The sequence below is a fragment of the Brassica napus genome, chromosome A7, assembly GCF_020379485.1.
Source record: "Brassica napus cultivar Da-Ae chromosome A7, Da-Ae, whole genome shotgun sequence".
In the NCBI taxonomy this organism is placed as follows: Eukaryota; Viridiplantae; Streptophyta; class Magnoliopsida; order Brassicales; family Brassicaceae; genus Brassica; species Brassica napus.
In genome coordinates this window covers 21,088,701-21,113,655 of record NC_063440.1, presented here as the reverse complement: position 1 = coordinate 21,113,655, position 24,955 = coordinate 21,088,701, and the positions used below count along the sequence as shown (strand labels likewise).

Here is a 24,955-nt window from a genome sequence, read left to right as displayed (position 1 = left end):
CTTTCGCCGGAGAAAGTGCTCTGCTTTAGGGTTTTAGATGTCTTGTTGTAAAACGGCGTCGTTGCAAACGGTTTAGATGTCTTGTGATTAGAATTTATTTCCACGTATTAATCGTTTAATTAATTTTAAATTATTAGGCTTAATTAATGCAAGGGAGCAAACGTCGTCGTTGCAAGTGTTCTTCTCCGTTCTCGTCTCTCTCTCTAGGTCACGCGTCTGTGTCCCGTGCTGTCCTCTAAGCTCCAGCGTGAGGTAATCTAATTCTCTCTAATGATTACTAACCCCTTCTTCTTGTTATTATGGTTACATCTGTTATAAAGTTAGAACCTTTAAGTTCTCTAAACCAATTCTTTGTGCTATGAACCTATCTGCAGATAAGGCTGAGGTTAAGGAATGGATTCAGGTGCATGGGAAATCATACATATACCTGATAAGCCTGCATTCTCACCTGAGCATCAGCCCACTTGTATGCTTTCATTCTCTTAAGAGTGGTTTCTTTCTCATTTTGGAATTTGGATTGATCTCTCAGACTTTCTGCTTTTGTGTTCTTTGTTCACAGTGAAGGTGTATGCCAGTGTAATCAAACCCAAGTTTGCCAATACCATTGTGAGGTTTGTTATGTTGTTTCCACTCTGATTCATTGCTGTAATCTCATGCTCAGTTTCTTACGACTCTGAGCTATAACTAGAGAGTTTTTGACTTTGCTATATAATAGGCAGTTATGTAAGATTGCTCCTCTGGAAGATCTTCGTCATGTTAAAAGGGTGCGGAGGAAGATTCTTCCGGATAATGGTATCCTCCTTTGTTTGCTTTTTTTTTTTGGTTCGCTGAGGTCGTGATTGCAAGCTTCTTGTACAGGGGAACCTCAGTTGACTGTTATCTTATGTCTAGCACCTGAGCACAACGATCATTTGAACGATATGCCACCCGATGTACAGAAACTCATCGGTCCCTATGAGTTGAGTCCTTTTATTACCGAAGTGGGTGCTTGCTTTTTCTTTCGTCTCACAACACTTTTCTTCAAGGCTTTCTGTACATTTAGAATCCGTGTCCAAATATTTTTTTGCTCATTGATTTATATTTCTGCTATAACTATGATAGGTATGCAAATATGCTGCCGTGTCGAAAGAGGAGTGGGAAGAACAATGTAAGATATGGCCAACCTCATTTCATCCTCCAACCTAGTAAGCTCCATGCCTTTTTTTTTTTTTTTTCAGATTATGATTTCTTGAATCATATTGTAACCAAAAGGTTTATCTTACCCTTCGTCCTTTTAGAATAATCCAACTTTTTTATGGTTTGTATTTGTGCTCTTGTCTTCGTCTGTGTTTTAAAAGGCGAGCGCCTTTTGCGCCAAGGCGCAAGGCGCACTCAGGCGACAGCCCCATCGCCATGCACCTCCCAGGCGAGGGTATGGTCCCTAAGGCGTGCGCCATGGTGCGCTTTTAGCTAAAATCTAACGCATCTAAGGCACTAAAAGCGCTTGAAAGGCGCGCCTTGTAGATTCCTATCAAAACATAATGTTTTGACCTAACTTTATTCATGTCCTATGTTCTAATCGTGACATGGCTGCCGTTCTGTTACATGCTCTAAGTGAAGAAGACGACTAACTGTAACCTAATTAACTCTAATAATAACTCAGCCCGGTTTAATTCACTAAACCATGTGCATTTTCAAGTTATTTTAATGAACCAACTCAATTAATAAACTAACCAACGAAGAAAAAGGTTTATTGAACCAAGTATGAAAGTTTTTTAAACCAATTTAGAACCAATTGAAACAACTTTCTGGAACTGAGAAACGTCCCAAAGGCGAGCGATTTAATGCGCCATGGCGCAAGGCGCAAAGCTAGGAGCATATCGCCTTAGTGCGCCTAGCGCTTTTTAAAACACAGGTCTTCGTTATGATAGCAATAACATGTCTTTGTTTATAATGCTGCTCTCACTGACTGTTTTCTTTTGCATTTTGGCAATGATAGCAATATAGATGGCATAGGTGGATTCAGTGAAGAGGACAAACAATCAATCTGCAAGTTCATGAGTGTTGCCATTAACTTGGCAGTTTCTAGTCATAAGCCAGTAAGTATTTTTCTTCTTCCCTTTATCTACATAATGTTGATTATGAAGTTTTGGACAACAGACCAGGCTCTCTCCTATTAATCTATTTTCATTTTTCTCATATCATTCCCTTTTTCTCGCCTTGATCCGTTTTCTCTTAGTATTAAGACTTACCATGATCTTAATTGATCAAATTGCTAAGCTTTTAATGTGTTTTTTCAGCTTGTAAATGCTGCAGTGATAGTTGATCCTTCAGTTAGGCGGGTAATAGCTAGTGAAACTGATCAAGTATATCCATCATCTGCTCCTTGCGACATGACTACCTCAGAGACCATTCCCTTCAATGAAACAGGGGAATCTACTCACTGTCAGAGTGTCAACAGAGAGGCTAACGCTAGTTCGGAGATATGCTTAAACGGCCTACTTGAAAAACTGAAAGGTTCATCGTCTGCTGTTGCTTGTCTGAATCCTTGGCAGTGGAGTTTGCAGCCACATGATGGTGACAAGTGTAGCCAATGGCACCCTCTAAGGCATGCTTCCATAGTTGCCATTGAATCTTCTGCTGCAAGAGATAGGTATCTGTTTCCCAATTCATCCGAGAGTTTTGGTATGGATCATTCGCAACCTTCAAGTGCTGATTCTCCAGCTAAGAAGCAGAAAACAAGCATTAACAGTCCAGGCGTAAGTGTATTCCAAACCAACATTTTTAAATGTTCTTCAAGTGCTTTGACTAGAAGTAAAGCTTTCTCTCTTACATCCTTGTGTCTCACCAACAATAGGTCCAAAATGACAGCAGGGAAGCAGCTCTTAGAGATCCTTCAATGGAAAAGCCCTACCTCTGCACTGGTTATGACATTTTCTTGCTTTGGGAGCCTTGTACAATGTGAGTTTCTCCATACATATATGCATTTACTCTTGTATCAACAGCAAATTTTTGAGAATCTGATGAAGTTTTGAATTATGTTCATGTGTATATAAGGTGTGCTATGGCGCTTGTGCATCAAAGAATAAAACGAATATTCTATGCTTTTCCAAACCCCACGGCAGGCGGTCTCGGGAGTGTTTATAGGCTTCAAGGAGAAAAGAGTTTAAATCACCATTATGCAGTGTTCAGAGTTTTGCTTCCTGGTCATGGTCATGCCCATAATGCACTAGATCTAGATCAAGGTCTGAAACATGTTACAGCCGAGTCATAATTGTATTACAATTTACAAGTTCTAAACTAGGAAACTGATTCTCTTTCCAAGAACTCCAAGAATCGGAAGTCTTTACTGATTTATTTATATAAACCAAAATAAATCTTAATCACAAACTTCTTATTGGTTAAGTGTGTTTACCATACAAGAATGCATGAGTTCTGTGAATCGTATTAAAACTGCATGTTCATCTCAATACCCTTTTATTCTCAACACAAAATGAAAAAGAAGAAAAGGAGATAGCACATGATTCTGTGTCTTATCAGAACGTGTGAATGTAACTCTCTTTGGGAACACTTGAAATATGAAACTACTCTTTGTATCTCATCGTCTCTTTCTCGAACCCAATGGTTGGGAACTGTTTAGCATATTCTTCAACCATCTCACGCAGCTTTGCCATCTCTGACTGTAACTTCTCATTTGATTGCATTGTTGCTACAAAGTCCTTCAGCTTCGTTCCTGCATTACACCATTATAGATCCCCCAAATTTTCAGAGAGCTGCACATAAAATAAATAAAACCGAAGAACTTTTATATACCTTGAGATTCTGCCTTGATCTTTAAGGCTATTTTGACGGCTAAATCGAAGTATTCAGCTACTTTCGCAAAATCTTCCTCAATGAATCCTCTTGATGTGAGAGCTGGTGTTCCTGTAAGAAGAACAGATGGGGACATATACGTATTATTTCAGTGATCACAAGGACTCTATGATGGAACTTCAAAACTAGTAAGTGCTTGCATGAACATGTACTACTTTTTTGACATACTAACACATGTACTTCTTTCAGTGTTCTTTTAAGAGCCTTACCCATACGGATGCCACCAGGAACCATAGCAGAAACATCACCGGGAACAGTGTTCTTGTTTGCTGCAATATGTACTGATTCTAATACTTTTTCCACTCTTGATCCATCTATTCCCTGCACAATTCAAGTAGCAGAGAAAATTAGCGACACCTAGGCACTGTTTAATGAGGTTCACAGTACAGAAATAAAACATTGAGACTTGATTTGCTACATGTGGTCAGTAAAAAAACGAAATCACACAATAAATATGAGAAGCAAGAAACCATACTTGTTTCAGTTTCTCATACTAAAACCAAGTTATGAGTTTAAGTTATGTTCACTAAAACCGATGCGATTAACCAACTTCTTACGCAAACATATAAGTCTAAAGCAAGCATTTCCATCTAGACATTAAAGGGTCTTCATACAACAAAGGATAAAATGAGAAGTACCTTGTTTTTCAAATTCACCAAAACTAAATGATTCTCAGTGCCTCCAGACACTAAGTCATATCCTTTTGATAGCAAAGTCTGTAATTACAAGCCATTTCACAAACAAAAAAAAATGAGATGATTACAATAAGCTTATACTCGGGTGTTCTCAAACATTAGAGGCATATCAACTAAGAATATGACAATCAGCAAACACGTCTCACCTCTGCAAACTTTGAACAATTACGGAGAACTTGATCCTGGTAGGCCTTATACTCAGGTGTTTTCACCTGTAAGTAAATCAACAAGTCAAAAATATCATGAAAGAAGATAACAAGAAAATCCTATATTAGACCTTATTTAGAAAGTGAAATGAGTTCATATTAGACAAAGAGAACATATTTTCAGTTAAAAGAGTTTAATGATCAAACCTGCTTCAAAGCAACTGCAAGACCTGTGATTGTGTGATTATGCGGACCACCTTGCAGTCCAGGAAAAACAGCTGCGTTAATTCTGTCCTCATAGTCATACATGACCTGCCATTTACACAAACACAACGAAAATTAGTCAGCAGGGTTATTAACCAATTTATTTAATACAATATGAACTTGAAATGCACCTCTTTTCCTTGTTTGTTAACCTCTTTCAACCCCTTCCTAAAGAATATCATAGCCCCTCTGGGACCTCGAAGCGATTTGTGAGTTGTAGTGGTAACAACATCTGCATACTCGAAAGGAGAAGGTATCACACCAGCAGCAACCAACCCACTAATATGAGCCATGTCAGCAAGCATAACCGCCTTTTGCTTGTCACAGACCTGCAATTGTGTAATAAATAATCTTGAAATGTACAATCCACATTAATTTAACATGTAACATTGGTGCTTATATTTCACACTCAAATATTTTACCTTACGAATACGTGCATAGTCGTATAGACGAGCATAAGCACTTGCACCTGCAACGATAAGTTTGGGTCTGAAAAGCACGGCACTCTTTTCTAGCTGCAGAATATATGATACCAACATGTCTCAGTGGTATATTTGGTAACGATTATACCATTAAGCATTAAGCTAAGATGGTTATTAACAATCAAACCTGATCATAATCAATGTAACCAGTGTTCTCATCCAATCTGTATGGCATTGTCTCAAAAAAGATGGACACAGCAGATATTTTCTTCGTGTCAGTCTGCACAATGAAAAAGAGAGGGAAAAAGGATACAATATCAATTTCCACATGGAGATGAGAAAGGAAGCCTAAAACTGACACTATGCTAAAGAGATTATGTTCCAAGTACCTGATAACCATGAGAAAGATGGCCACCATGAGGCAAGTCAAGTGCCATGATTCTTTCGTGAGGCTTCAGCAATGCAGTGTAAACTTGGAAGTTAGCTGGTGATCCTGATAAAGACTGCACATTGACTACAAAAAAAAAAAGAGAGTAGCTCATGTCACAAGCGTCGCCATTAGTATAGCTTGCTTTCTAATAGGATATGTTTAAGTATGTCAACTGCAGAAACTAGTAATACCTCCCCATTTGGAAGGATCTAAGTGAAAAGCTTCAAGTGCGCGTTTTTGACATAAAGACTCAGCCATGTCAATGTACCTATTTTGACAAGATGAAAAAACAATCTTGATGATCACAGAGACTAAGTTTTCAAGAAACAAAGCAAAACAAAGACGAATGTTGTACATACTCATTGCCTCCATAGTATCTAGCACCAGGGTAACCTTCACTATACTTGTTAGTCATAACAGAGCCCACAGCTTCCATCACCGAGGCAGAGGTGAAGTTCTCTGACGGTATAAGCTCAAATCCCTGAAAACCAAATCAGTATAATAAAGCTTCCACCTTTCAACACCCTTCAACGTGAATAATGAATATAATAACCTTCCATTGCCTAGCCTTCTCGAGCTCGATGATATCTGCGATTTCAGGATCGATTTCTTCAAGAGGTGCATTGAGTTGTCTTATCCACTGATCAAAGAAAAAGATAAATGTTGATCATTTTATAAAGCATCTGATTCAATGTGATATAAAAAGTAAAAAGATGAGATCTTTACAGTGGAACGAGATCTCTCCGAGGCTGGCGTAGACGACTGAGAAGCTAAAGGGATCAGAATCTAACAAAGGAGGATACAAAAGATAAAAGCCTGAAAAATCAGAAATATAACCATAGAACGGAAGGAACCGCCATTGGAGAAGATGGGCTTCTTGAGGGAAGAGGAGAGTCTGCGAAGAGCCAGCGCCATCGTTTCTCTCTCTATCCTCTGTGTCTCTGTGCTGTGTTGTTGTGTGTGCTCAGGACACTGATTTGTGGTTGGTGAGAGCAAGTTTCCTTTATTTTATTGGGTTCGGTGGAATGCAACGTCACTTTGACGTAACGAATCACCCACTCGGATCTCCAACTTCCCCGACACTTGACCTTGCCTGTGTGATCAGGGCGATGAAGAACATTGATAGATCCGGGGACATGGGAACTCTCTCGTTGGGCTTGGTCAGAATCAAACCCATATCCATTACACTACCTAAACCCACTATGTTTAGGAGCTCAAGTCAAAGAGGTAGCTCTAAGCATTTCAGTTTTGTTCGGTTAACTCGCTTTTGCTTCGGTTCTAGAGATATATGATCTATTTGGATATTTATGAAATTCAATTTGTTTTTGGTCTGATTAGTTCGGTTTTCAGTTTGTTTTGGATATTCGACTAATATCCGAAAATTATGGATCCAGTTTGGTTCTAGTCCAGTTCCAATTTTCGGTTAATTTGAGTCAATTTTATGTCTAGATAATTCAGTTTTTTCAGATAAAATATAAAACAATTCAGATGATTTTAAATTTTAATATTCCAGACAAATAACAATCGGATAATTCAGTTTTTTTTGGCTAATTGGGTTTATAGATAGTATTTTTTAGAATATTTTGTTATTTCAAAACTAAATAATTAATATTTTTAGATATTTAGATTATATTTTAAATATTCGGATATCCATTATTTTCCCACTCAAAAGATATAGGATCCATATATATTTATGAAATCCGATTTGATTTCAGTTTCGATCCGATATGGTTAGGTTCCAGATAAATGTATTCAAGACTATAAAAATTGGTTATCAAGACACATACATTAGGAGCTAATAAACATAATTGCTATGTCTTTTGATAAACTAATTCTTTGTAACAATATTTTTATTATCTGTAAGTACTACCACACAAACTTTGTATACTTGGTTTATAGACCAACTGATGTAAATATTGCACTGTTGTGTCTACTTGGTTTATAGACCTCTATGATTTTAAGCATTTTCTCTGACTGAGCTTGTGCTGTGAACCGCTCTCGAGAAGACTCAGCGGACTTGACCAAAAAAAAAAAAAAAGACTCAGCGGACTGAGCGTAATAAAACAACCCAATCCTAAAAAGTAAGTAACTCAAGTATCTGAATGGTGTTCTTACCATAGAGTGCTTCCACGGAAGGGAGGACCCTTCTCCTTTAGTGTTGTATGTAATGCTTGCAAAAGACTTTGGTCAAGAAGGGCATCTACATCTTTAGGGGTGAGATTATTCTGCTTCTCAGTATTAGCTTCATTAGAAGAAACTTCATCCGCTAAGTTCAGCTATGGGGTAAGATTATTCTGCTTCTTCTCTATAATACTGAAGGTGGTTAAAATTGATCTTCATTTCAACTAGAATGTTTATTATGTATAAAAGACTCAACTGCCTCTACAGTTCAAAAAAAAAAATAAAGGCAGGCCAAAACTGAGGTTCTTGTCAATCAAAGAGACAAAACGAACATAACAAATATAGAGCTTATCAACAACAGAAGCCAAGCCAAGTCAGCTGGCTTCTCTGCTAAACCTATCAACTTCCCAAGAATCACAGCTACAACCGCCAAAGCTCCAAACCCAACACAGATGGTGAACACAGCCACACCTTTCTTCTCCATCCACTCCATCTTTTCCACTACTTGCTCCAACCTTTCCATCACTTTCTCCTTCTCATAACAAGTCCTCTCAAGCTCTGTCTCTACTCTTCTCCGCCACTCTCTCATCTCCATGGCCTCCTCCTTCATCTTCTCCTGACTCTCTTTCATTCCATCTAACTCTATTCTCATCGCCACCACTTCCTTGTCTCTTTTGATCGCCTCAAGATCCATCTCCTTGAATATCATCATGTATCTTGAACTCAGTTCCTCCAAGTAACTCTCCAGCACTGATAAACTCAAGTCCAACGACCTTATCTTCTGCATCAGTATCTTCAGCACTGTGTCCCCTGGCATCCTGCTTCCCGGTTGATAATGTTTTACCTCTTCCACTGTATCCATCAGCTTCTTTCTCTCAATTGATACTTCAGCTTTCACAACCACACTCTCTGGTGATGTCTCTTGTTCCTTCTCTTTCTGTTTACTCCGTTCCTCTATCACTTGTACTGGCTTCTCACTGTCTCCTTCTTGAAGTCTCACTATGTTTTTGTCTTGGATAGATATCAAGTCCTCTAGCATACGTTCCACAGCGTCCACTCCGTAAACTTCTAGTAAACTCAAAGTGCAATAAAACTCTGAACCGTAATGACTTAGGAAGTTTAGCTTTAGATATCTCACCCATTGAGGATCCACTAATGTAAAGTTCTGCTCATTCTTCATGTTTAAAGCTGTGAAGTTCCCAAGATGAACCCATGTATCACTAGGATAAACTAAGCTTCCAAGAATCTCAAACTCCTTCAGATTAGAAGAGTAATGCTCAAAGTTTGCAATCTTGATTGTGTTCACCAGTGTTTCTTCTGAAAGTTCTATGACAACGAACTTCTCTTCAGTGGAACATGGGTTTCGAAGGTACTTGTCATTGTCCGAGCTTATGATGCTTGTGGCTCCTTTTGCTTCCTTGTTAGAAGATAAGACCTTTGCTCCTTTTGAAGTGGCTGCGTAGTTGTACTCTTTCCCACCAGGCTCTATCCTGTGAATCACACTGCTGACTTGGTTTGCTAAAGATTCGTCTTTAGTGGTTGGCACTCTGCTCTTGAACTCATCGAAGCCAAGTGGAACATCACGAGATAGCTGGTCAAGCTTTGAAGCATTGGTCTCTGTATCATTGTCTAGACCTGTGTTGCTATTAACCATCTCACTTTGCTTCACAAGCCTAATGTCTTCTTTGCTTTCTGTAACATTCCCATCAACTGTGTTTTTGATTTCTTCTGCTGTAGGTATATGAACAGAAGTAGACTTTAGCGATGGTGCATCAACAGGTTCATATGTATCATCTGCACTAACATCATCTTGATCACCATTTTGTACCGAACCGGCTAGAGAATTCCCTGAAAATACCCAAAAGTAAGCTTTTAATAAGCTTAAGACAAAGATGAAAAGAACAATAGTAAGTGTATATACAAATTCATGATTATTGTTTTTCTAAAAGCATATGTTAACCCCGGTCCATAGCATAGGCAAAAGAACTGGTCGCTCAGGGCATCACAATTTTATGAAGAAAAAGGACACAAACTTTTATTTATAGCGTGGGCCATTATGAAAATTTTAAAATGTCAGACCCAAACTACAATTACCATTAAGTCAATGAGCTTAAAGTTTACCTTTGTGATCATTTCCATGACTGATCCACAAAGTAGATAACAAGAGAAGCCCCCATACGAGAAAAACGAGAGACAACGAAACTTTGTAGAGACGGTTCCTTCCTTTAGAAGCATCCTCAGAAACACTTCTTCTAAGCAGAAGAGCTCTCCGTGATCTTTGCATTTCACATCCACTCGAGAATTATCAGATCACTAAACGAAATACTAAATGAATAGTGCCCACCTGTGATTAGAGATGTGTATCAGCAACACAAATAAAGTGAGTTATATAAGTACCACAGCCAAGTAAAGATTTACAGACATGGCCTGTTTATATGACTTGTAACAATTACTAAATAATCAAAACATATATTTTTCTTAATCAATTAAGGGACCCCATGCAAATGTTTCATGCCATGACCGGCTCTGTTTCAGATTCAAGCAAGATGAAAAAAGCACGAAGGAAACTAGCATATCATGTACATATCCCCCAAGTGATTTCAAGAAGCTAAACAAAACCGAGAAGAAGAAGACAACGACATACGAAGTTTACTGGGAAGTAGTCGAGTGAGACATTACCTAAGAGAGAATGAAACTCTGTTTCTACGCTGATTGAAAAAGACAAACCAAAAGGAGGGAGACTCGGAAAGCTTCTTCTTCTTTAACAAACCTTGTCAAGCACTGATCAGCGAGGAAAACTGACAGAAGAGAGAAAGATAGGTATATAGAAAAGACTTAGGAGCGGTCTAATTGAGTGTATGTAAAATGGTACCGGGTCAACACTTTTTGAATCTTGCAATTTATTAGTTTCTTTTTAGTTATAAGTTTTCTTTAATATTTTGTTTACCTTACCTTCTAATCACATTATGTGCTAGGCTGTACACAATTAAAAAGAAAAAAGAAATATAAATAAGTCGATAACAATTGACAGAAGAGAAAATGAGTATAGAAATGACTTAGGAACAATGTATTTAGTTTATACTTTACCTTTTTAATCAAATGATGTGCTTAGCTGTAACCAGAATTTTTTTTTTAAAAGAAAAATTTAAACAGAAATAGCGTCCTTATCTGTACGTTTTCTTTAGGAGAATATTTTCATTTGGATTTTTTCATATTTCAAATCTTTGAATAAATCCGCCCATGCATGAATATTTGAAATTCAGATTTCATTTCTTGAATGAATAGATATCATTTCGGTAGTCAAATCTCACAATACTGTTAAACCCTTTTTGGGATTTTAATAAACAAACAACAACAACAACAAAATATTATGGTTAATTAAAATTTGGATATCCAAAAAAGAAAACCATATATTATTATTAAATTTTAACTTTTCACGGATATCTAAAATTTCAAATCCAACCGTATATAAAAAAATTCCAGATATATGATCCAATTGTACATACCAAAGAAAAGTACATTACTATAATAAAATGCCTGGTCTAGTAAAATTCTAATGAAATAAATGTATTCAAATTAGAAAACTATTAAACGGTAGATATTGTACATGGATTACATTCCTTACAAAATATCTATTAAATAAATTGAACTTATAAGAGTTTGACTGATTTTCTTGCTATTATCCGAAAACACTAGTTTACGAGTGATAGTGATTTGTGGTGTTGTACAATAATCACAATAGATGTTATAAACAGTTTTACACCACTCCAAACTATTCTGAATCAAAAGTTAGTTCCAGTTATGATTTGCGGTTACAAAAAACTAAATCAAAATAAAATATTTTTTAAACTATATAAATATAGATATAAAATATTTTATTGTCAAATAGTAAACGGTTCAATTTAAAACTGGTTCTAACTATCAATTGATAGTGTTTTGGGTGAGTTAGTCAAATGGTAAGCGGTTCGATCTCATCTTAGCAAATTTTTAATCAACGAATACAGTCAAACGGACGTAGTATTCGGCATCGGTTAAAATTATACACAAAGATATATACATATACACCGTCGAGAGTTATATTACAGGTTGACCAACAGTTGATGTTTGATCGGTGAGTTTTTGAAATTACGAATAAAGTTGCAAAAAAAATTCTACACTGAGGTTTTTAAGAAACCCCTATATATTAATATCGGTGTATTTTATAATCTTAAATTTAAAAAGTAATTATATTTTATATTTTATATATATATTTAGTTTAAAAATATATTTTATTTTATTTATTCTCTTATAATCATCCGCAACCGCAAATGCTAACTGAAATCAGATTTTGATTTTGAAATGTTTGAAACGTTGTAAATCGGTTTACAAAATATTTTGTGACTTTGTAAAACACCAAAAACTGCTCATCCACAAACACAATATCATTTGGGGTGGCAAAATACGATAATCATTTTAAAATTATAAATATTAAAAAATATCTACAACAAATTATTTATTTTATGTATTATTCAAATCTAAATGTTTTTATATATTGTATTTATTGGTTAATCTTTACCTTTTTGTTTTTTTTTTTGCTAAGAATGCTAATATCATATTAATGATGTTCAGATTTACAATAAGTTAATCTAAGAGCTACTTTACCTTGGCAAAAAGAAGGAAAAAACAAGATAGAGCAATGTTTATGAACCTAATAGATTAGATAATCCAACTTGACAACAGAGAATGAAAGCTTAAATACACTTATTATTTTTGGCTAACAATCTCTTCGGCAGTTCGATTCCTCAATGTCTAAGGAGTTCCATTGGTGATCTTAAAGAGCTGGTTCTGCTTTAACAATAGTTTCAGTGGAGTTATTCCAGATATATTTGCCAATGCTACCAAGTTACGGTCATTGGACATTAGTAACAACCAGCTGGAGGGAAAGTTTCCAAAGTCCTTGATCAATTGCAAACATCTGCAGACAAACTCAAAGACAGGTTTTCATCATGGTTAGGGTCGCTGCCATCATTACATGTTCTCATCCTGAGATCAAATGAGTCCTATGGACCGTTGTATCATCGCCACATGTCCATTGGTTTTCAGAGTTTAAGAGTCATTGATACATCCCACAATGATTTTATTGGAAACCTTCCATCTAAGTATTTTTCCAATTGGCGGGAAATGAACACACTAACCAAAGAAAAAGACGAGTAAAACATGGTGGATTCTCTCATTATGTTGTCTATTATAACTCAGTGGAAATGGTGCATAAAGGAGTTGTGACAAGGTTTGCTCATATCCGAAAAGACTTCAGAGCCATAGATTTTTCTGGAAACAAAATTTATGGTAAACTCCCTGATTCCATTGGTATTTTGAAGGAATTACCCCACTATCCTTGGCAAATTTGATAAATCTTGAGACGTTAGACCTCTCGTGTAACAAGCTGTCTGGTCAAATCCCACAAGATCTTGGTGATCTCTCCTTTTTGTCATGCATGAACTTCTCTCATAACCTTCTCCAATGTCCAGTACCACGTAGCACACAGTTTCAAAGGCAGAAATGTTCTTCATTCCTAGACAACCCTGGACTCTACGGTTTCGAAGATATCTGTGGAAGAAGCCATGTCCCAAATCCTACACCAAAACAACCAGAGGAAGTGTCAGAGTCAGAGGAACAAATGTTCAACTGGATAGCAGCTGGAATAGCGTATGGACCTGATTTGTTATGTGGATTGGTGATTGGATGCATCTTCACTTCACACAATCAAGAATGGTTCGCAGAAAATTTTGGTCGAAGAAATCTCAAAGTCACCACAATTGCTCGTTAATCCCATCTCTTGCAGTCTCTCCAATAAGCATTTTAAGCATATGTTGTTCAAAGTCTTGTTCATGTTTTGTACAGAATTTGCCGTGTGTGTTGTGTTCTTCAAAAGACCCGTTTGGGCTTGTTTGTATTTTCTTTGTAACTTTCTATATGATGTTTTTCAATATCTTGGCCTGAGAGTGCACACGGAAACATCCTCCCCACTCATCATATCTTCAACTTGTGGTAATCTAGTGAAAAGTCTTGCTTTAATTTACTGTCCACTTGTGTTTCATACTTAGTAAATTGAATTATTGGGTTTTTCTTCTTCTCCCACACAAACAAAAGGAGAGGTACCAAAATTATAAAGATGAGGCAAACATATATGAAGGATCACAAAAAAAACGTATACATGAAAACAGCGTAACAGCCATAAAAAAAAAAACATAATATGACCAATGAAGCAACGTTGAGAGCAAGAAAGAAAACATTACAAAATTTACACAATTCTTCTTCCTCTTGCTTTCATTTAATTAGTTTGTTATGTTGGTGTTTGGTGGGGAGCCTATTTTCTGTGTGATTTAATAAACTCACTATCTTTGTTGTTCTTCCTCTCTCAAACCTTTTCCTATATTATATATAATGAAAGCTTAGTTGATTAAATATTTTCTAAGGATGGATCATAACGTGAAAGACATTTGAGACAAGAGTCTAGATTCAGTGCTATTTTCTTTTGAAAGGGAAATCAAGTGTATGCCCTTCAGCCATTCAATGAAATCTCTTCCATCTCAATTCTCCGACCAACCATACACTCTACCAATTCACTGAGCTGTCACTTTGGACAAAGATATATATACAACAGATTCAACAAAAGTGTGAAGGCATGTTTTGCCTACTTTCAAGCTACTTGTTTGCTTAACCGACATTTCTAATCAAGCCATTTTGTCGATCATAAAATAAGCAGAGACTCGGCATAAGTATAAAGCACCAAGCGTTTTATTTACCATTAATACACAATAATACTATGAAATGGATAAGACAAGACATTCATACGAGTAAGTGTCCTAACAACTCAAATAAACAAAAGAAAAGCTGGTTTACCAGATAAATTTTGATAATGATTCAATTTACTCTCAATCATCCTGTCAAACAAAAGTATCCTTCTCTCGTGAATCACTTACAACTCAAACTCGTCTTCAAGCTTCAGGGCCTCAGCTGCCGCCTCTTCCTCATCATCATCAACAACAAAGTAAGGGTTATGCACCTCTGGCCTAAACTTGTACCCAGTAAACAGATAGAACGCCAAAGTAGCCAACTCGCTAGCCACAACACTAGTCCACATATACTTGTAAGAGGTAATGGTCTCCAACGCATACACGACAACACGCGTAAAGTAGATATAGCAGATAACCACAATGTAGTAATGCCTAAACAGAGTCAACTTAACCAAATTCACAGCAGCTTTCCCGTCAGTCTTCGCCGCCTCACGCAAGTTCTTGATCGACCAAACAATGGGAAACAAAACAGCGCAACAACAAACCACATCAACGAGCAAAAAGATCTGTTTCCACGTGACCCAGTCTTGCCCGTAAGGCCCCGTCTCGTCGATAACCACCTGCGCGAAGTTAGCAACAACCTGGAGTGGTATGACTATCATCAACACTTTCTTTTCCTTGTCCTGCAAGTAAGGCTTCAAGAAAGACCATCCCGTCCCTATCAAGACGATCAATGTGAAGAGAGTGATTCCTTTAAGGAAACTGAAGATGTAGAACAACACATCCCATCCATGACCGGATCCGGTTTTCTTAATGTAGGACTTATCCTCAGCCTCACACAATAAGTTCAAAGCTTTCAAAACGACGACGCCGAGCATGAAGAAGTGGATCGCGAAGACGGTGCGTCGTTTCTTGAATAAAACGTAGATCCACGTGGCGGCTAGGGAGAAGTAGATGACGGAGAAGAGGAAATAGACTTTCGGAAGGACGGTTCTTCCCGCGGAGAGGTAATCGCGGCCTCCGCTCTTCCCTTCGAGGTTGTACATGGCGGATCTGACGTCCATGGAGACTTTCACCTGCTGGAGGCAGTTGGCGAAGACGAGGGAGTACTGATCGGCGTCGTTCTCGGTGAACACGGTGGAGAAGGAGCTGTTCTTGTTGAGTTTGTTGAAGGTGAACACGTGCTTGACGAGATCTGATTGGAGAGCGCACGTGATCTCCTCTTCCTCGAGCTGTTGGATCACGTGCACCCAGGCGTCGCGCGTGCAGAGGAAGAAGCCGACCTTGGAGAGATCGAGGTCGGGGTTGGTGTTGGAGAGGGAGATCTTGGAGGCGTCGAGCTCGAGGCGGCCTGTGTGTGTGAATCCGAACTCGTCCAAGGGGATGATGGGCCGGTCATCGGATCGGATCTCGGATTTGCGGATCTCGGCGAAGGATGTGGTGATGGTGAGGAAGATGACGAGGATCGATGTGAAGCGAGAGGAGAGATCCATCATTGGAGGTTAGCGGTTTCGTCGATTGATTCGAGTTACGGAGAGGAGAGAGCTCAGATTCAATTGTGTTCTTCTTCTTCGCGAGCAACTCTTGTGATCCAGGCCGTTAGTTTATAGATGTGATTCATGAGAGCGAACGAGAACCGTACGATCTCTAGATCCTGTATTGATGATAGGCTGATAGCTAGTTGACTATAAATTAATGTAATGGTTCGGTTCGGTTCTAAATTCTGATCGGTTTAACCTATTAGTGTGATTAAACCATTCCTCTCAAGTAACTATCCTCTTTTGCCTCGATTTTTCTGGTCCAAGATATACGAGCAGATCACTGGAGTGGAAAGACATTAAGACAGCAGATTACTGTAAGAGCAGTGATTGCTATTTTTGGAAGGGTGCTAAGTGAGATGATATATATGGCCAGGTGATATCACTCGATCTTCATTACACCGTTCTCAACACCTCTTTCAAAGCTACTAAGGTAGCACTAGCCTTTTTAGACTCCAATATCTCTCACCTAAAAGCTTAGCCTTGGAGATATTGGTTGGAAATATTTGTCGTCTCTCACTTGTTTAGTTTACCTTTCTTATAATAAATTGGTAGGTACTTGGTAATATTTCGTGTTCAGTAGGCCATCAAAATCATCTAATCGGATTCGAATTTGGATTTAACTGATCCGTTCCAGTCAGGATTTCAGATCCAAATTTTATGCTCAGTCCTATTAACATTCGGTAACATTCCGAGTTGTGACATATAGAAAAACTTAAAATGTTTGGTTTGGTTATCTATGTCATCAAAGTTGACTTATATTTTTCGTCATATATCCGTTTAAAACTTCAAAGTTAAGTATGCTTGAACTGGAGTACTAGAAAGATAGGTAAACTATCCGGAAGTGATTCGCAATACCGTGCGAGTGGGACCAAAACACGGAGTGATTACAAGATCAGTAAACAATGATTTCATTGAAAAATTAACGGATTGACCGTTAGAACGGAATGGAGCCCACGGACCGAGTGAGTGGCGTGGGTGACCATTAGCCGTGGCGGACGGTTCATTACTATTAGTGATGGGCCTAACTCACACCCAAAAGCTAACTCAAGAGTGGAGGATTGCCCACACACTTATATAATGCCCAAGGACCCAACACCCACACGATGTGGGATGTTAATAGCCCCTCTCGAGATGTGGATGGGAAACGGTCCAATCGGAAACAGCCTAAGTCCAACATCTCGGAAATACCACAGCAAGATGGACCATTTTTATAGGCTACATAGGTAGACAACTATTTATATGGGAAATCATCTGCTGGGCTTAACCATTGGCTCTGATACCATATTAGTGATGGGCCTAACTCACACCCAAAAACTAGCTCAAGAGTGGAGGATTGCCCACACACTTATATAATGCCCAAGGACCCAACACCCACACGATGTGGGATGTTAATAGTTACATATTTGTGTATTCGTTTTTTCTGTCCTTTGCAAACTTCTTCCCATTTGGAGACACGTCTCTGAAGATTTGGATTTTGCTGAAATTATATGTTTGTAACTCTTGAGGTTTCATTACGGATTAATCCTGTTTTGTATTATATAATAACAAATCTAAAAATTTCAGTGAACCTAAAAGGTACGGCAAAAAACTAAGAACTTAATAAAACGTTGAAGAAATCTTGTGGAAAAGATTGAATGAGCTCACGGGTTTTGTGGAATTTTTTTTAGCAAGTGGCACAGTTGATTGACGAAGATTTAAGTGTACCAAAACCGACGCATTGACGCAAGTCTTGCTAAGTCACAGCCCCAATAAGGGAGTTTTTCTCCTTCTTCCTATAAAGAACCAGTGAACGAAACATACAACAATAACCCATTACTTACGACACAAACTTAAAAAGAGATATGATGACTCGTAGCCATTGCTATTGCTTTTATGGTATTTTTACCATCTATTTCTCACTCTTAATCCACACTCTTGCTTCTGCTCCGCTCAATCTTTGCCAGCACGACCAGAGGGATGCTCTTTTGGAATTCAGGGATGAGTTTGTGATTGATGAGTTTGACCCAAGTCGGTGGAATAAAAGCAGCGATTGCTGTTTGTGGAAACATGTCAAGTGCGATGATAAATATGGTCAGGTGATATCACTCGACCTTCATGACACTTTTCTTAACAGCTCGTTGAAAATTAACAGTAGTCTTTTTAGACTCCAATATCTTCGTCACCTAAACCTTAGCAGTTGCAACCTCCAAGGAAAAATTCCTTCTTCACTAGGAAACCTTTCTCATCTTACTGTTGTCGACCTTTCTTTTAATGAACTGGTAGGTGAAATCTCAGCTTCAATAGAAAATCTTGACCATCTAAGATACTTTAGCGTTGAGTATAACCATCTCACAGAAATGATTCCTTCTTCACTAGGAAACCTTTCCAGTCTCACATTTCTTGATCTTTCTTCTAATGAATTGGTTGGTGAGATTCCAACTTCAATAGGTTATATAAAAAATCTAAGAGAGCTTCACCTTGGGGGTAACCATCTCATAGGAGAGATTCCCTCTTCACTAGGAAACCTTTCTCGTCTCTTAGAACTTGAACTTGGGCATAATCATTTGGTGGGTGAAGTTCCCCCGTCCATAGGAAACCTGAACGAGCTAAGAGTCATGCAGCTCTACCAAAACACCCTGAGTGGCAACATTCCTATTTTATTAGCCAATTTAACCAAGCTTTCTGATATTAGTCTCTACTATAATAACTTCTCATCTACCCTTCCATCTGACATGAGTGGATTTCACTACTTGGAGTATTTCCTAGTTAGTGAAAACTCACTTCACGGACCTTTCCCTAAATCCTTGTTCTCGAGTCCTTCGTTGCAATTGGTTGATTTGGAAGGAAACCACTTCACAGGACCTATAGAGTTTGCAAATACATCTTCATCTGAGCTTCAGTATCTAGGTCTTTCCCGTAATGGATTCGATGGCCCGATCCCAGAATCTATATCTGTGTTTCTCAACCTTGTTGAGTTAGATCTTACCTACAACAACTTCACTGGGTCACTCCCTAAATCAATATCAAAGTTAACCAGCCTCACAGATTTAAAACTTTCCAACAACAAGTTGAAAGGTGAAGTACCAAGTTTTGTCTGGAGATTCTCGACAATGATTCTTTCTCACAACTTATTCAGCAGTTTTGAAAACTCTTCTCAAGAGACTCTGATCCAAATGTTGGATCTGAGTTCAAATTCATTCGAAGGTCCATTTCCCCAGTGGATCTGCAAGCTTAAGAGGTTAAGCCTATTAGATTTGTCCAACAATCTTTTCAACGGGTCAATCCCTCCATGTTTAAGGAATTCTATTGTTTCTCTTACGGAGCTGAATCTGAGTAACAATAGTTTCAGTGGAACTGTTCCACATATATTTGGCGATGCTACCAAGTTAGAGTCATTGGATGTTAGCCACAACCAGCTGCATGGAAAGTTTCCAAAGTCCTTGATTAATTGCACAGCTCTGCAATTTGTGAATATGGAAAGCAATAAAATCAAGGACAAGTTTCCATCATGGTTAGGGTCTCTACCATTTTTACATGTTCTCATCCTCAAGTCAAACGAGTTCTATGGGCCGCTGTATCATCGCCACATGACCATGGGGTTTCAGAGTTTAAGAGTTATCGATGTTTCACATAACGACTTCACTGGAACTCTCGCACCTCACTATTTTTCTACCTGGCGTGAAATGTCCATATTCACCGAAGGAGCCTACATGGCAAACTTACTGCGTTATTATTCAAGCGACCTGTTAAACTATCGGTCAATGGAAATGGTGAATAAAGGAGTAGATACAAGGTTTCAGCGAATCCGAAGAGACTTCAGAGCTATTGATTTTTCTGGAAACAGAATATATGGCAAAATCCCTGAATCTTTGTGCTTATTGAAGGAATTGCGTCTTCTCAACTTGTCAGGTAACGCCTTCTCAAACAATATCCCGCGATTTTTGGCAAATTTGACAAAGTTAGAGGCACTAGACCTCTCGAGTAATAAACTGTCAGGTGAAATCCCACAAGATCTTGGTGAACTCTCGTTTTTGTCATACATGAACTTCTCTCACAACCTTCTCCAAGGTCCATTGCCTCGTGGCACTCAGTTTCAAAGGCAGGAATGTTCTTCATTCTTGGGAAACCCTGGACTCTATGGTCTCGAAGATATATGTCAAGAAAGCCATAGCTCGAATCCTACATCACGGCAACGCAAGGAATCGTCAGAATCAGAAGAACGGATGTTCAGCTGGGTAGCAGCTGCAATAGCCTATGGACCTGGTGTGTTCTGTGGATTGGTGGTCGGACATATCTTCTTCACTTCACACAGTCAAGAGTGGTTCATTGCAAAGTTTGGTCTAAGAAAATTCAGAGTCACTGTAGGTGGTGGCTAGGCTCATCTCGTGCAGTCTCCGTATTAATACCGCATATGTGAAGCATATACTTTTGTTCGTGTTGTACTGAATTTTCCAAGTGTCTTCTCCAAAAGACTCATTTGTGTTTGTTTCTAATTTTCTATTGCATGGTTTTCTTCTTCTTTTCACACTTTCTACAACACGCTTTCTTCTCCCACACGTCAATCATACTATTCATCCTTGCCCGTAACGATTTAGATTTCTAAAACAGTAGAGAGATTCCCACATATCAACACCCGTAAAAAGATAATAATGATGTATGACCAGGTAAGCAACTGTGAGAAAAAAAACATAACAAAATTCACAGATCAGAGAGACTGGAAATCTTTAAAGTTTATCTCTCAATAACTCTTTTTTTTTTTGAAAGAATGTTAAATTTATCTCTCAATAACTTTAAATTTATCTTTAAAGAATGTTTCAAACTATCTCTCAATAACTCTATCATTAATATTCTTGTTCATGTTCAGTTTAGAGTGCGGTTTAGCGTTCAGAAACTTTTAAAATTGGTTATCGATTAAGTTCAGCACTCGGTTAGTTCGTTTAAAAAAAAAAAATCAAACAATACCAAATTTTAAACCAAACTAATCGAAATTTCAACTAAACTAACAAAAATCCAAAAATATTTGAGTTTAAATCAAACTAAACCAAATATGTAACGGAAACCAATAATTTCGGTTAAATTAGGCAATGTAGAACCAAATTTGTTGAATGTTCAATTTGGCACAATTTTAAGTGAACAAAACTAATTGAAACCGAATGCCTAGATGCATAATGCAAAGCTGAAAATGTGATTCTTTTTTTTTTCATTTTCTTTTGAATAATTACGTTACATTACATGAATGCAAACTGCGTGAACGCAAACATCAATCCATAATTGTTCGTCACAGTTAGACAAGGTACATCAATATCATTTGTAACAAGTTTGTTAGGTTCTACCTAGATGTTATCAAGCTTATTTTCCTTCTTTAAGAGCGATCAGACTCTATACCTTATATCTTATGAAGAATCCACACTTGCTTAAAATATATATTGTACGGGAAAAATTAGCGTAGCAGTCGCAAGAAAATATAAACTGGATCCAAAAAAGAACGAAGAGCAGCGAATCTAAATTTGTAATAAGCTTTTACAAGCAGCAGTATAAGGTATCTTCTGAAGTGTAATGAGCTCAAAGTCATTCTTCTCCAGCATATGTAATTTAACGTTTGAACTTTCAACTATTTAGTCAACTGTTGCTAAAAAACTCGGTTTCTATAGCCGAGATGTTCCCTTACAGGTTATGCTAAGTAATAGCTAATTTCATAAAAATAATTTGATTTTCCAAATAATGTTTTTTTTTTCTGATGGAGATAACATATTTTGCTTTTTGGAATAAAAGTTGACTATGGTCCATGCATTTTTACTCTAAAAGTCTCAAAACATTTTGTGGATGCATGTATTTCAAATCGAATGGTCCATTGGAATTTATGTGGAAAGTGTTAAGGACAAATAGTACAATTCATTTATGCGAAACCAACCGAATTCAAGTCATAGCGCCCCCACGGCCCCACCTTTAGTGTTTCCTCTTCTTAAAGAGAGGCAGTGAATCATACAACATAACACATTACTTACAACACAAACTGAAAAAAAAGGAGAGATATCATGACTCGAAGCCACTGTTATTGCTTTTCTGGTATTATAATCTCCCTCCTAATCCACACTCTTGCTTCTCCTCCACTCCACTTTTGCCTACCAGACCAGAGAGATGCTCTTTTGGAATTCAAAGACGAGTTTCCTACTGATGAGTCTGACCCAATTCCATGGAACAAGAGCAGTAGTACTGATTGCTGTTTTTGGAAGGGTGTCACGTGCGATGATAGATCTGGCCAGGTTATATCACTTAACCTCTTTGATACCTTGCTCAACGGATCTCTGAAAACCAACAGTAGCCTTTTTAGACTCCAATACCTTCGACACTTAAACTTTAGTTATTCCTACCTCCAAGGAGAGATTCCTTCTTCACTAGGAAACCTATCTCGTCTCACACTAGTTGACCTTTCTCACAATGATCTGGTAGGTGATATTCCTGTTTCAATAGGCAATCTAAAGAGGCTAAGACACGTTAACCTTGGGGGTAACACTCTTAGTGGAACAATCCCAAGTTCAATAGGCAATCTAAACGAGCTCAGATACCTTAGCCTTGGGATCAACCAGCTCATAGGAGAGATTCCTTCCTCAATAGGAAACCTTTCTTATCTCTTCTACCTTCAACTTTCCACTAATAGTTTGGTAGGTCAAGTTCCGGCTTCCATCGGAAACCTTAACAAACTACAAGTCATGTCACTTGGCCAAAACAACTTAAACGGCACTATTCCTATTTCATTCACCAACTTAACCAAGCTTTATCATATCAGCCTCCGCTCTAATAACTTCACATCCACGCTTCCATCTGACATGAGTGGATTTCACAGCTTGGAGCATTTTGATGTTAGTAATAACTCATTTTTTGGACCTTTCCCTAAATCCTTATTCTCTATTTCTTCCTTACAAACTGTTTCTTTGGAAACTAACCATTTCACAGGACCTATAGAGTTTCCTAATACATCTTTTTCTCCATCTTTGGCTAAGCTAGAGGATTTATTCCTTGCTAGTAACAAATTTGATGGCCTAATCCCACAATCCATATCTAAGTTTCTCAACCTCCAAACATTATATCTTCAAAACAACAATTTCACTGGGACAATCCCTAGGTCTATATCAAAGCTAGCCAACCTCTATGTACTTGATCTTTCTAACAACATGTTGGAAGGTGAAGTACCCTCTTGCTTATGGAGATTGACAACAGTGACGCTTTCTCGCAATTTTTTCAGCAGCTTTGAAAACCCTTTACAAGAAACACTCATCCAAGCGTTGGATCTGAACTCAAACTCATTTCGCGGACCATTCCCTTCTTGGATCTGCAAGACTAGAGGGTTGAGCTTCTTGGATTTGTCCAACAATCTCTTCAACGGCTCGTTTCCTCCATGTTTAAGGAACTCCATTGATTCTCTTACGGACTTGATTCTGCGTAACAACAGTTTCAGTGGAACTCTTCCAGATATGTTTGCTAATGCTACCGAGTTACGATCATTCGACGTGAGTCGAAACCAGCTTGAGGGCATTCTTCCAAAGTCGTTGATCAACTGCAAAGCTATTCAACTTGTAAACGTGGAAAGCAAAGACGTGTTTCCGTCATGGTTGGGATCACTGCCATCATTACACGTTCTCATCCTAAGATCAAACGAGTTCTACGGGCCGTTGTATCATCTCAACGTTTCCGTTGGGTTTCAGAGTTTAAGAGTCATCGATATTTCACACAATGGCTTCACAGGAACTCTGCCACCTCACTGGTTCTCCAACTGGCGTGAGATGACCAAAATGAGGGAGGAAGATGACCCTTACATGGCTGATATCATTAACGATTCTGTCTTTTACCGTAATACGATGGTTATGGTGATTAAAGGAGTAGAGACGAGCTTTGAGCGGATCCAACAAGACTTCAGAGCCATTGATTTTTCCGGAAACATGATTTACGGCGAGATCCCTGAATCTTTGTGTTATTTGAAGGAGTTGCATCTTCTCAACTTGTCAGGTAACGGTTTCACAAGGGATATCCCACGATCCTTGGCGAATCTGACAAAGCTCGAGACGTTGGACCTGTCGTGTAATAAGTTGTCAGGTCAAATCCCTCAAACTCTTGGCGAGCTCTCTTCTCTGTCATACATGAACTTCTCTAGTAACTTTCTTGAAGGTCCAGTGCCACGAGGCACACAGTTTCAAAGACAAAGCTGTTCTTCATTCTCCGACAACTCTAGACTCTTTGGTCTCGAAGAAATCTGTGGAAAAAATCATGGCTCGCTTCCTGCAACACAGCAACCAGAGGAAGTGTTGGATTCAGAGGAACAATTGTTTAACTGGGTAGCAGCTGCAATAGCCTACGGACCTGGTCTGTTTTGTGGATTGGTGATCGGACATATCTTTACTTCATGCTATCATAAAAGTTGGTCGAAGAAAACTCAGAGTCACCATAAGTGATTGATATCTTCATCTTTGTTGCAGTAGCTCTAAGCATTTGTTCTAATTTTTTATGTGTTTTGTATTTTGATGGGATTTGTAATAGTAGAAAGACCTCTTTCGTGTCTTTGGTTAAAAATGTATGCGAGAACTTCTTCCTACTCAAATCTTCAACTTATTGTATGATCCTCGGATTCTTGGTATTGTCATGACATATTATTAATTTTTAGGGTCACATAAGTTACTCATCCGAATCCTAAAAGAAAATTGGAGAGATTCCAACATTTAACAAATAACTCAGCT

At 38.1% G+C, this 24,955-nt stretch overlaps 6 protein-coding genes across 6 annotated transcripts; 3 read left to right on the top strand and 3 right to left on the bottom strand.

The window, feature by feature from the left end:
• The first annotated feature begins 21 nt into the window (after positions 1 to 21).
• LOC106352242 (tRNA-specific adenosine deaminase TAD3-like) lies at positions 22 to 3,384 on the top strand. Its single transcript, XM_013791906.3, has 10 exons — positions 22 to 252; positions 375 to 466; positions 560 to 611; positions 716 to 792; positions 859 to 980; positions 1,102 to 1,184; positions 1,979 to 2,078; positions 2,280 to 2,738; positions 2,837 to 2,940; positions 3,037 to 3,384. The coding sequence occupies exons 2-10, from the start codon at positions 394 to 396 to the stop codon at positions 3,251 to 3,253; spliced, it is 1,287 nt and encodes a 428-aa protein (XP_013647360.2). The 5' UTR covers positions 22 to 252; positions 375 to 393; the 3' UTR covers positions 3,254 to 3,384.
• LOC125576261 (serine hydroxymethyltransferase 2, mitochondrial-like) lies at positions 3,353 to 6,905 on the bottom strand. Its single transcript, XM_048735856.1, has 15 exons — positions 6,647 to 6,905; positions 6,536 to 6,571; positions 6,363 to 6,449; positions 6,169 to 6,290; positions 6,001 to 6,077; positions 5,769 to 5,893; positions 5,567 to 5,659; positions 5,380 to 5,472; positions 5,089 to 5,286; positions 4,901 to 5,005; positions 4,694 to 4,759; positions 4,491 to 4,568; positions 4,062 to 4,173; positions 3,793 to 3,903; positions 3,353 to 3,712 (listed from the first exon to the last, which is right to left on the bottom strand). The coding sequence occupies exons 1-15, from the start codon at positions 6,722 to 6,724 to the stop codon at positions 3,564 to 3,566; spliced, it is 1,530 nt and encodes a 509-aa protein (XP_048591813.1). The 5' UTR covers positions 6,725 to 6,905; the 3' UTR covers positions 3,353 to 3,563.
• A 1,224-nt stretch (positions 6,906 to 8,129) lies between these two features.
• On the bottom strand, positions 8,130 to 14,457 carry LOC106355833 (SUN domain-containing protein 4-like). Its single transcript, XM_048735855.1, has 2 exons — positions 10,052 to 14,457; positions 8,130 to 9,778 (listed from the first exon to the last, which is right to left on the bottom strand). Exons 1-2 carry the CDS (start codon positions 10,212 to 10,214, stop codon positions 8,244 to 8,246), a joined length of 1,698 nt encoding a protein of 565 aa, XP_048591812.1. The 5' UTR covers positions 10,215 to 14,457; the 3' UTR covers positions 8,130 to 8,243.
• A 230-nt stretch (positions 14,458 to 14,687) lies between these two features.
• Positions 14,688 to 16,362, bottom strand: LOC106353733 (protein CANDIDATE G-PROTEIN COUPLED RECEPTOR 7). Its single transcript, XM_013793524.3, has one exon. It carries the CDS (start codon positions 16,200 to 16,202, stop codon positions 14,889 to 14,891), a length of 1,314 nt encoding a protein of 437 aa, XP_013648978.2. The 5' UTR covers positions 16,203 to 16,362; the 3' UTR covers positions 14,688 to 14,888.
• A 1,284-nt stretch (positions 16,363 to 17,646) lies between these two features.
• On the top strand, positions 17,647 to 20,746 carry LOC106353734 (receptor-like protein 12). The gene has a single exon (XM_022689023.2). It carries the CDS (start codon positions 18,089 to 18,091, stop codon positions 20,600 to 20,602), a length of 2,514 nt encoding a protein of 837 aa, XP_022544744.2. The 5' UTR covers positions 17,647 to 18,088; the 3' UTR covers positions 20,603 to 20,746.
• Positions 20,747 to 21,154: 408 nt separating this feature from the next.
• LOC106353738 (receptor-like protein 11) lies at positions 21,155 to 24,848 on the top strand. The gene has a single exon (XM_048735840.1). The coding sequence runs from the start codon at positions 22,262 to 22,264 to the stop codon at positions 24,671 to 24,673; it is 2,412 nt and encodes an 803-aa protein (XP_048591797.1). The 5' UTR covers positions 21,155 to 22,261; the 3' UTR covers positions 24,674 to 24,848.
• Positions 24,849 to 24,955: the final 107 nt, after the last annotated feature.